The sequence below is a fragment of the Epinephelus moara genome, chromosome 16, assembly GCF_006386435.1.
Source record: "Epinephelus moara isolate mb chromosome 16, YSFRI_EMoa_1.0, whole genome shotgun sequence".
NCBI classification, from domain to species: Eukaryota; Metazoa; Chordata; class Actinopteri; order Perciformes; family Serranidae; genus Epinephelus; species Epinephelus moara.
Window position 1 is genome coordinate 39,674,259 of NC_065521.1, and position 12,191 is coordinate 39,686,449.

Below are 12,191 nucleotides of genomic sequence, written 5' to 3' on the forward strand. Positions count from 1 at the left end.
GGGGGGGGGGGGGGTAGCTAGACTGATCTCTTTCTAGAGATTAAAAAAAATCCACCTAATAGTACATCTAAAACTCGCTGATTAACACACTCTCATTTGTTTAATCTGTAGGCTACAAAAACCAAAGTGGAAAACTCATAAGATGGTGGTGGGCGAATTTAGTTACCTTTGAACCGAACCAGGCTGCCTGTCTTTATGCAAAGTTAACCAGCTGCTCGCAGTAGTTTCTAACTTCAGACATGAGTGTCATCGGCGACTAAGGTTATCTATGAAAAGGTCAAACAACTCCTTTAACACAGATGTGTTTGAAATTTCTTCTAGGTACGATCTGATGAAGTATTGTTGGATGTGGAGTTTCAAAGACCGACCTGCGTTCTCGGCCATCATCAAGCTGTTGGAGGCTTCACAGCATCTGGCCTCTACTAAAGACATTTGTGTTCCTGAGGTCATTGATGTATTTGAGTACAACAGAAATGCAGGACTGCTCTCATAGGCTCATGTGCTACCAAAAGCAACAAAACCCACCAACCGAGTATTGCTGAATTTCTACTATTAAATACCAGGGGAAAATGGGTTTGGTGGGCTTTTTTGACCTTCATTTGAATCCCTCAAACTGTATCCTTAATCGATGCCCTTTCAATGAATGAAAGCCTAAAATGTCAGGTAGGTACAGAGTCACCTTACTCTCCCTAAGCTTTTTCTGCTCAAAAGATATGCACTGTCAAATATGTATGGCGAGGGGACAATCAGTGGAAAAAGGAGGAAGAGGACCGACAAATCCACCTGGGGGAATTACACCCCAGGAAAAACTGGAGGAGGTCGCAATAATGTACCATTTAATGGAGGCAGGGTTGTAGACGGTGGTGGTCTATAAGGCCGTTAAATGCATCATGACACATGGATGGAGGATTATTTTCATGTATTACTGGTGTGTTCTGTTACACCATTTTTTAAATGGCTGTTGACTCCTACTGTCCCAGGTGTGGTGAGAACCCAGATGCAGCACCACAGACAAGAAGAAGTTTATAATGGCCATTGAGTGTAACAACTAGAAAGGTCACCCTCTTAGCTTGAGGCCTCCCGAGGCACAGGATCAGTCCAAAAAGCTTCTGCGAGACACGCCGAAGCAGAAAGCAGGAGAGTCTCTAGCGTCTGCTTGATGCACACACACCAGACAGTTCAATCACGTGCAGTGGTACCGTGAGGAGCAGACAGTAGGTTGGTCGCGCCAGGCAAGGAGTCGAGGAACCAGCGGTGACGATAAGAGGATGGCAGAATGTCCAGCCCCTTGGAGAAGTAATCCATAGCACAGGAAATCTCAGGCAGCATAACAGGTAAACTCACAACGTAGAATCGACTGACAGTCTCTCCACACAGCAACAGGAACCAGGCGAACAGAAACCAGGAACATGGAAGCAGAATTCTTGGTCAGGGACAGAAGTCTGAGTGGTTTACCGGGGAGCAGGCGAAGCAGGAGAGTCAGAAACAGGCGAGGTCAGCAGCAACAAAGCAGTCTGAGAACACTTGCTGGAAAGTCTTGCACTGACTGACAAAGAACAATCTGGCAAGGACAGTCTGTGAAGCAGGAGTCTTTATACTGGCAGAGGTAATGATCCACAGGTGAGAGCAGTTGGCTTGATGAGGTGGGTGTGATGGAGAGGCAGGGTTAGTGGAAATTTACTGGGTTAACTGAGAAAGTGGCATGTATGGCAGGTCGACAGTGCCCACTGTGACACCTATAGTTGTATCTCACATGAACTACACTACAATGCCCCCATGATCTCCGGCGGTGTCGCTTTGTTTTGTCCGTATCTGTAAATTATAAGAAAACATGCACAAATATGAATGAAATGAATGTTGGATACAACAAGAAGGCTCCATTCATGTCCGTATACGTATCTAACGTTGGGATTACTCTTACTCCTGAAATGACCCTGTAGGTGACCTCTGACCCCAATTCTGAAAATTTCAGTACAACCCCGTTGTCCCACATATATATATATATATATATATATATATATATATATGTAAACAGTTTTACAGTAAAACATTACTGTGATGAATTAATGACACTGAAAACAAGTTGTTTCTTTATTACCTCTTTATTGCCAAAAATATACAGACAGTAAATGTAAAAGCACAGATTTTACTATTCATTAAGATTTTCTTTAATCATTGGGCAAAGTACAGTGTTTGTATCTGTAATGCTCTTGGGATGCATACATTACTGTGACTTCACAGTTTGAAAACCAAAGCACCCACACAGGAAAGCTGAATGTACTAGAGTAGATTTGTGTTCAGTCTGTGTATGCACCTAACACTGTAGATTCTAATCAGATTAGTCATTAGAGCCATGTCAAGAACCATAGTGGGTTTAGATTGATATCAGAACCAGAAGACATGAACCTTTTGTATTAATTTTCTTGATTTATAAAATACTGTTTTAGTTTTCCCTAGAAATACTCTATCAGGGAGGCTCATTTAGATAAATTGCTAACACTATGAGTTGCTTATGAGAGGGTTCAAATCATTAAAATCACTGAACTAAAACTGTGAGTGAAAAAGGACCCATCTACAAAAAAAAATGATGTCCCTCAAACTGAATATTGGCCAAGTTAAAGATTAGCAACACACTTAAACTCTCCTTCCTTGTGGGTTTTTAAAGTTTCACCGCAGCTCTATCACTACTGGTCCGGTGCATTTGTGAGCACAGCCAACATCAACTGTAGTGCAATGTTACAACACCAGGCAGAGCTTACAGTGAGGTGATTTCTTCCCCACTAGGTGGCAGGAAAAGCAGGATTTGCAGCCTGTGTGTTGTCGCTCTTTGAGGGCAAATTCACACTGAATCACGAAGCAGAAAACTGCTGCTGCGGTCCTATTTACGGGTTGCAACGTCCACTCGTGTTCCTGACTCCGCCTGCAGCACTGATGTCACTGCTTCAGCCGTAGTCAGAGGAGTACTACAAGATGTGATTCAGTGTGAATTTAAACTACAATGCCTCTTAAAACAGAGGCAAATACATACAATGACTGAATAAAATGACACAGAAGAAATATGGAAATCTAACGCATTGTTTCTCGGACAGAGCCACAAATTGGCAAAAAGCTAAAAGTCTGAAAAACTAAATTCACACAGGCCAGAGTCAGGGTCAATTGACTTTCAAGTGAACTTATTGAAAACATACATCCAAACAGCTACTCTAATCATAGGAATGACTGCACCATCATGTTTGAAAGGTTCTTATTCGGAGAGGTGGATTTGAAAGAAACATCCTGACCTGAATGAAAGTGAAGTGACCCCGACCCTGATACAAACATTAGTCATTAACACAAGACTGATCATAGTGCCGTATGAATGCCCAATACTGTGTTCTAGATTAACCAGAAAAGACACTGGAAATCTTGTATAGAATAGATTAAATGCTTTCCCTTAATACTGTAGCACTTGAACACTAATTACTGCTTAACACTGTGGACATCAGAATAAGTGATCTCATGTGAGATTACAAAATTAAACATTCTAAAAACCAAATTAGAAGCAAAAATATATGAGAGATCGATGTCATTATTTAATTTGAAATTTCTTTTCGTATTATCCTGTGAGAAAATTTTCTGACCTGCTGCTGCGTGCTCACAACATCAATGAAAGATTGGATTAATACCGAAGTAGGGAGATTACATAGGAGATAAACCTGATGAAAACTGAGTTTGTGGAACAAGCCATCCGACCTCCGGCTTCAGTAAAAATGCAACAATTACATAAAACGACATTAAGGTTAATCATTACTAGTAACATTAAAATGTCCTTCCCCTCCCTCACTCTAACTGTCTTCAGTGTGGGTTCTGTCTCAGAGGTGTCACATTAAAATAAAGGTCAAATAGAGCCAGTGTTCGCCTGTGGAGCATGAGCATGTTCAGCTTGGATCCTCATGACAGAAGGGAGCAGCAGCAGTCTGGAAGCCTCAGTTCACCCGGATGGGTCAGAGGTAAACTATTTGGGAGTTTTGGGGCACGGCCAGCGCCCATTTTACACTTTACTGCTCCAAAGGGATGTTGGGAATAAAATGTAGGAGACTGACCACAGCAGGTAGTACACGCATGCAGGGGGGAAGGAAGAGCAGAACACCATGATGACCCCTGGAAACAAAAGAAAATAGAAGTTGAGTGTTAAAGAAACAGTTCACTCCAAAATCAAAAATACATATTGTAGTGCTATTTATCAGTCTAGATTGTTTTGATGTGAGTTGCCGAGAGTTGGAGATATCGGCCGTAGAGATTATCTCCAATATAATGGAACTTGATGGCACTGGCTTGTGGTGCTTAAAGCACCAAAAATTACAATTAAAAAACTCAACATCAATGTCTCTTTCCAGAAATCATGACCCAGTTACTCAAGATAATCCACAGACATTGTTGTGAGTGGTTTCATTTAGGAACTAATTTCTCTCTACCAAACTACACCTGCCAATTGTATCGCCGAGCAAGAGGGAAGCGTGCTATATAAAAGGCTTAGACTCTTAGAAATGATTAATGATGATTACTACTGACATGTGCTGGGCATAGATGACGTATTAAAAGTTAGCCTTTCGTTGTGTGGAAAGTGAGTGAGTGTAATAGTTTAGCCTGCCTTGCCTCGTGGTTTGGAGTCACTTACCGATGACAGTTAACATCCTTCCTGTGTAATCCATTGAGTCAATGATGGAACGCAAGTGCCTGTTGCTTCGTTGTTATGTTCGTATTTTCTAAGTGTAAGAACACGTAAGTGCGCAATGTGCTAAGAGATATCCCAGTAGTGCTGCAAAGCATAGACTGTAATTGACAGGAGGAAATATTACGTTAGTTACTGTTATTTGGCATACGTTTAAGACAAAGAAGTACCGTTTATGCTGTTGTGAAAACTGAGACTAATAGCTGCTCCCTGTGAGGAGAAATGTCTGTTATGTGTGACACCATTATAGTACCCTCACTTAACCACAGGGTGTTGCCATTGTCCCTTGTTACTTTGTTAATAGATAAAGTTTTTTTATTTCTCTGAAGTGTAATATTCTCATCTGTATGTAACTTCAGGTCTGTTCTGTTAAATAATTATTTAATGCTTATAGATACATTTATCTATCTATTTATCTTGATATACTGTATATGTATACAGGCATTTTTATTTAGGCCTTACAGTAGATTATTATAACTTGTTGTCAACTGCCAGTACCTAATGGTGATTTATATGTTAATCCAGACTGATTTAATACTGAATGTTAGAGTTCTTCAGTAAATCCTGTTGGGAAACAGTGCAGTTCATTCCTGTGTTCTGACTGACACACCATCCTGTATACTGTCAAACCCTAGACGAACTAGCTGTGCTTAATTACCTTACAAACACACACATACTGCTAGCTCACCTAGCTCCATTGAGCTAGCTAACGTCATAAATGTTTACATCTCAGTCTGTCACGAGCATGAGCCTATCGGTCATGAATAGATGCACTCTTCCTTTTGCTTGGATTTCTTTAAATGGTCATCTGCTGCAGGCTCACTACTGCCAAGTGTTTACATCTGGGAAACATGTAATCCTGATTGCTGATGTTTTTAATTTCTTTCTGATATAAGATCTTATTTCCTGCTGGAACATTGTGAAGATTTTGGTTTGGAAACTTTTATAGGTGATTTTTTTTTTTTCATGGTAGAAAATCTATACTCTGTTATAGTCATTCTCTGGCTGCAAGTACACTGCTACATGTAGCTACATGCTAATGTCAGTGAACCAGGTAATCTTGGCTGCTGATGTTGTTAATTTCTCCATGATTTTAGATAACATTCCTGCGGGAACATGCTGTAGGAAGCAGACATTTACTACTAGCTCACTTACAGCACCACTGAGCTAGCTAACGTTACAGCTGAGCTGAGGAGGATGCCACTCATGTCTCATCCATGAGTAGATGCACGCTTCCTTCCGCACAGTGATATGGTTGGCTGGTGTAGTTCGGTAGGAGGAAAATAGTTACTCACAACAAGGCCATTGGATTATATTGAGTAACTGGGTCATGATTTCTGGAAAGACACATTGCCGTTGAGTTTTTCAAATGTTTTTAGGGACCATGGAGCACCACAAGCTGAGTGCCGTCTAGTTCCATTATATTGAAGAGAAGGCAGACACCTCCACAACTGATATCTTCAACACTCAACAACTCACATAAAACAATCTAGACTGATAAATAGCACTACAGGTAAGAGGAAAATATGTATTTTTAATTTTGGGGTGTCTATTTTAATATGAAAAGCAGCTGCATGTATTGACAGAAAAAACCCTGAACCGATCTACATGGCTAGATACCACTACTACATGCAGATGATAAATGTTGTACCTGAAATTTGTATTTGCATTCTAATATGAATGATACTTATACTTTACTTACATATGAAACTATTACTCCTGATAGTTAAGGTCTTGTCCAAGAGAGAAGTGAATTATACTTTACCTCCAGCATACACTACTTTCTTCCAGGCCTGGGACTCCAGCACTCTGTCATGGGGATAGAAGTTCTGGCTGATCATAAAGAGGATCATGGCCACTGCAATGACCCGCAGCATTGCCAGGTTTCCCCCTGACAGCAGAGAGGCACTGGCCAGGATGGCTGAGGAGTAGATGCAGGGCAGGCCGCGGTACATGAATGGAATCCCTGGTGACCAAACCAGAACACATCTCCACTTCATCCTTTAAATAGTAAGCAGCATACATCAAACGATAACAAATAATAATATACATTTTTGGAACTTACCGCTTGAGAAGAAACAGAGGCGGACAAACACGGACAGGACATAACACACGCACAGGATGTTGTCCAGCAGGTCAGATGTCCTTAGGAGCAACGACGTGGCGATCCCGAATGTTGTGAAGTCAGCGAAATCATCAAGCTTCGCACCTGAACAGGACAAGGACAAATGTGAACACTGATGGGGCTCTGTGAGCGTCACAAGAAGATAAGATAGACAGGTAGATAGGTAGGTATAGATAGATAGATAGATAGATAGATAGATAGATAGATAGATAGATAGATAGATAGATAGGTCGATAGGTAGTTAGGTAGATAGATAGAAATGTAGATAGGTAAGATAGGTAGATGGGTAGATAGATTGATAGGTAGATGGGTAGATAGATTGATAGGTAGATGGGTAGATAGAAATGTAGATAGGTAGATAGATAGAAAGGTAGATAGATGGATAGCTAGATAGAGTATTCTGAATCATCGGCTTTAAAAAAGCTACCAGCAAGCGCCAGCTGTTCTGTTACTACTCTATTTCAATGTGACAGTTCCCTGGTCAAGAGTTTACATTCTATTGAAGTCACTGCAGATATGTTATCATCTCTCCAGTACGGTCTTTGCCAGTGTTACTGACACATGACAGCGGGTGGTGTACGTGCAAAATTTTCAAAGTGGAAATTTCAGTGTCAGCCCAACGACAGGCCATTCTACAAACAACATTCTCCACTGCCGCGTCTCTTTATCCCTCAGGAGCACAGAGCATGTTTTCAGCAGATGAGGATGAGGTGATTCAGGCCACGGGCTCAAATGACCGAGGTGGAATTCCACAGCCCAGGGTCAACAATTTTAGCAATTTCAGATATGCAGAGAACCCAAAGCAACGGGATAACAGAGACAATTGGTGCGTGATCCCGTGGAATTAGGCTGCTTAATCAGAAAGTGATTGTTCATTTGACAAAAATACATGGGGGGGCACAACAACATCCACCTGCAAAGTCATGCAGAAAAACCCTGTCGGGACACAAAGCCCCCTGAAATGTGCAGCCAGCGGTGTATTGTGATGCACCTGGGAGCTATTTTGGGCTTCGGAGAAAATGTGAACTTTAACACAGGAGGCTTGTAAAACAGCTATTTGTGCCTCTTGGTTTAATATAAACATTGCTGTGATCTTCTGAAAACAAGCCACAGTGCTACTTTTTATAGGCTGTGCATTAGCATTGGATGTTTGTTATTTAATCGGGAGGCTACAGAGGAGCTGTCATGTCATTCACACTCAAATCCCTGAAAAGTGTGTAACGTCCTTAGAAATATAGTAAAAGAAACTGATTTGATAAAGTTCAAGTTACATCACATTAAATATGCATGACTCTGCTGTTGGGGACTTTGTAAGACTATCCAGAGTATTTCAGGGGCTGAGTTTCCTTTTACTGGTTCCCTTTGTTTATGACTTTGCGCGGCCAAATTAGAAGGTCCGGACAAAGGACTGTGCAGCGAGCCCTGCCAACAACACGCCAGCTGAAGTTCATCTTTGGTAAGAGCTATTGACCACAACAGTCCACTTACCCAGTGCAGAGCAGGCATCGAGTCGCCTGGCAACTGCTCCGTCTGCCAAATCCAGCAGGTAGCCAATCAGAACCAGCCAACATGCAGCATGATGGTGCCTGGACAAAAACAAGTGAGTGCTAGGTTTAGCTATTTGATGACAGCAACCCGTTTCAAAGGGTAGAATATTTGAAGGGTCTCCACGGTGCAGGAGGGCTGAGACTGGTGCTGGGAGGATTACAAATAGAGATAAAGAATCGTCATTCTTCCAGAGAAAATAAATCTTAAGATCACGCTTCCTGACAGTAGCCTTTTCATTTCTTACTAGAACTTTATCAGAAGTTCATCTGGTAAAGACAGAGATCTGTTATCATTACAAGCATTACTTAATGTACGGTGGCCCTGAGAGGCAAAACACAACAACACTGCATGAAAAAACATTGTTGGTTGTAATTATTGTTATCTTTTTTCAGTTAAAAAAACGCATTAAAAATTATGATAGTATTAAAATAATAATTTTAACAACAAGTAAGGACTTGCCTATGGTTTCAAACTTTTAGTAAGTACGGTGGCCCTGAGGGGCAAACCACAATAACAATGTATAACAAAAACATACCACTGGTCCTACTCATTGTTACCGTTTTTTCAGCAACAAACAGAAAAAACAAACAACAAGAAGAAGAAAAGGACAATAAAAATAATAAAATAAATGAATAAAAAATAAAGATTTCCCCGTGGTTTTAAGAAAACTAAACAAAACAACAAAGAAACATACTTAAAAAAATAAATAAATAAATGAATCAATTAAGTAGTAATAAGTAGAAGTAAGTAATTAAGTATATATATATATATATATATATATATATAAAATTTTAAAGTAAGGTGTTACCTATGGTTTTATGACAAAATTTTCGTAAATATTTTGGCCCCAAGGTAAAAATATGAGTAAAACAGAAATCACATCAACAAATTATTTTTCTTGTACTGTTTTTTTTTTTTTTTTTAGTATTTTTTAAATTGGTTTTGTGAATCTGTTGTCTTTTCTGTTTTGGTGATATGTATTGCTAATTTTGTTTTGTTTTTTATGTTTTGGTGATATTTTTGGCCCCTCAGGGCCACAACAATGAATAAAATTTGAATTCAAAAACCTATGGTACTCCTTACTTTTTACTGCAGTATTTCAATTTATCTATTTCTGTACGTTTCCGACAGTAAAATCCAGTAACAATGTGTTTACTCACCCGTTTAGACCGCTGAGAATGGAGGCCATGCCCATGACCATGTTGGCGACTGACAGAGCATTAGCTGCATTTTTACGTGCAAACTCTTTGATCTGGAGTCCCGTGGCTTCCTCACTCAGAACGAGCTTGTTGGTACACTGGAAGAGACCTGAGACCACACGACAACATCAGTTAGTAGTTGTCTGTGTCAGGTCAATAACCTCTGCTGTGCTAAAGCTAAAAGCTAGATCCCTACTATGATCCTGTCACCATTCCCTTTTCATGAAGCTGTTTGTGTGGGAACAGTTTAATAACTATATCCCAGTAAGAGTAAAAAAAAAAAGAGGAAGTAATCTTAATGCTTTACAGTCATAACTGAATAATATTTTGTACCCCATCTAGTGGGAATCCATACTGCAGGATATGATAGTAGGCCTATATGTTTGCATATGTGTGTTTCTTTCTTTTACTACATTTAAATCAAAACTTTAAAATTGATTCCCCTGTCCAATGTAAAAGAAGCATCACTTACCAAGACGTATGTTTATTGGACGGAGACCGACTTTACGATACAGTCATCCACTCTCAGATCACTAAAATGCATTTGTTACTGTACATTCGTTCATTCGCAGCCTACAGCATGCAACATTACAGAGTGCCTCGTTATCAGCCATAGCTATGCAATTAACATTATCATCTTAACGGTTACAAAATAAAATAACAGCATGCAGTAAAGTTCAGCATCAGTAGATAATATTTACACATAAAAAAAAAAAAAAAAAACATGACAAGGATACATGTCTGAACAGGATGCATGTGAAGTGTTAGCGCTCAGATGTAATCTCATAAGGGGTCAAATACACACAGATACTGGTGTGGGGAACAAGCTTTGAACATTTAGGGAACTACCACATACACCACTGGCTATAGTGAGAGTGAGTTGGACCTACTGCATTGACACATACCAGACGTGAGATCAATTAGCCTGATTGAACGTAGTGACCCGAGACAAGGGCATGGCAGCAGCACTCACAGAGCTCACTGTTGAAATCTATTAATACCACTGCAGCCTGGGCTTTAACCGCGAGCGTGGTATGAAGATAGATCTACAACCTCCCCTTGTTTCATTTTTTGGGGGTTATATCGCCAATTGTAATAGTTTCATTTGTTTACAGTCTACTTAACTTGATATCTTTACTTTTTTAAATGCAAAATTTGCAGTATGAACGATAGAAACGCTGCATCTCAGTCAGCAAGATGGAATGACTGCTGACACTGCCTCGCTCCAGCCAAAACCTGCCTCTGCCCCCACAAAGCTGTGATGTTTTTTAATGAAGTCCAACAAAGAAATCTTTGTTTTCTATTTCTGTCGGCCTCCTCCCTTGTGAGTTTATTACTTTCTCTCAAGTCATAGTACTGTCCAAGACAGAATGCACAGATAAATGACCTGCAAAAGTTTTAAATATATGTTTCAGTGTTGCAGTAGCAACCCTTAAAGTGTTTTTCACCCTGAACTTCCTGTGATTCCAAAGCCAGGCGAGTTCAAGAGACTCTTCATCTGAAAGAAAACAGCGTATGAGACACAGCAAAAAGCCAACATGAACGTGCACTTTTACTTGACAGCAGCATGCTTTCCATTTCTCACTTTGGATTGTTTTTTTTTTAACAAATTACAACCTGGCATTTGAATTATTATCATTATCTGAAAACTGATCATGGGTTAAACACAGCACATCAGTTAACGCAGATAACAGCCTGCAGTTTGTATGAAAATCATGTCATTGCCAAATGATTAATCAGATTTATTAACTTGAATCAAAGTAAACATCATCAGAGAGCCGCACATGTGCATCATAATCAGTGAGGTTGCAGATCTGATGGTGAAGTTTGACTCTAATTCACTGTCTTGGTCACTGGGATAAAGCCAGAGTCAGATACACTGTCAAATTCAAGCAGGTCTCTATATCTGGATTGCTGCCTAATGACTGCAAAGCATGATGGGAAGGCTCTTGTTATGTAATACCCTGCTATGTTACCTGGTAACAAAAAAAAAGGACTCAACAGAAAACAAGGAAACCAAGTCATAACAGTGGATCATCCAAAGTGAACTAACTGGACAACTGTAAACTTCACTGTGTTTTGTGATAATCCGATATAGCACAAATAAAAATGCAGTCAACATACAGCAGTCATACATTTGATTCTTTATGTCCTATTGGATGAGGTTTGTGAATTTGCAGTATGATTTCACAATATATGAGTGAATAGTTACAGTTACTGGTGAAAATGTTGGTGATAACAAATATATTCTTTTCAGCAAAAAAGTTTATAAGTTGAATATAATATTTAATCTGTTGCTTTGCATTGTCGTCTTTTGACACAGCATATTTCCTGGTATTTATCAGCTTTATTGCCCAGTTTAAAACATTTGTTGGAAATGTAATCAAATAAATTACAAAACCCAAAACCAGTGAAGTTGGCACGTTGTGTAAACCGTAAATAAAAACAGAATACAATGATTTGCAAATCCTTTTCAACCTATATTCAATTGAATACACTGCAAAGACAAGTTACTTAATGTTCGAACAGGTAAACTTTGTAATTTTTTGCAAATATTAGCTCATTTGGAATTTGATGCCTGCAACATGTTTCAAAAAAGCTGGCACAA

At 39.6% G+C, this 12,191-nt stretch overlaps 2 protein-coding genes across 6 annotated transcripts in view; one reads left to right on the plus strand and one right to left on the minus strand.

The window, feature by feature from the left end:
- si:ch73-206d17.1 (tyrosine-protein kinase STYK1) overlaps positions 1–574 on the plus strand; it is a 7,327-nt gene extending 6,753 nt beyond the window's left edge. For all 3 annotated transcript variants that reach the window (XM_050065084.1, XM_050065087.1, XM_050065085.1), the window contains exon 10: positions 322–574. In XM_050065084.1, coding sequence (XP_049921041.1) covers positions 322–493 — 172 coding nt within the window. In that variant the 3' untranslated portion in view covers positions 494–574. The remainder of the gene's footprint in view (positions 1–321) is intronic.
- Positions 575–1,991: 1,417 nt separating this feature from the next.
- The window catches only part of tmem269 (transmembrane protein 269), a 14,738-nt gene continuing 4,538 nt past the window's right edge, over positions 1,992–12,191 (minus strand). For 2 of the 3 annotated variants that reach the window (XM_050065090.1, XM_050065089.1), the window contains exons 3-7: positions 9,545–9,692; positions 8,325–8,422; positions 6,777–6,920; positions 6,477–6,677; positions 1,992–4,140 (exon numbers count right to left, since the gene is read on the minus strand). In XM_050065090.1, the coding sequence (XP_049921047.1) occupies positions 4,031–4,140; positions 6,477–6,677; positions 6,777–6,920; positions 8,325–8,422; positions 9,545–9,692 (701 nt within the window). In that variant the 3' untranslated portion in view covers positions 1,992–4,030. Of the gene's footprint in view, positions 4,141–6,476; positions 6,678–6,776; positions 6,921–8,324; positions 8,423–9,544; positions 9,693–11,031; positions 11,082–12,191 lie in introns of all 3 variants that reach the window. The other variant, XM_050065091.1, reaches the window with a different exon arrangement.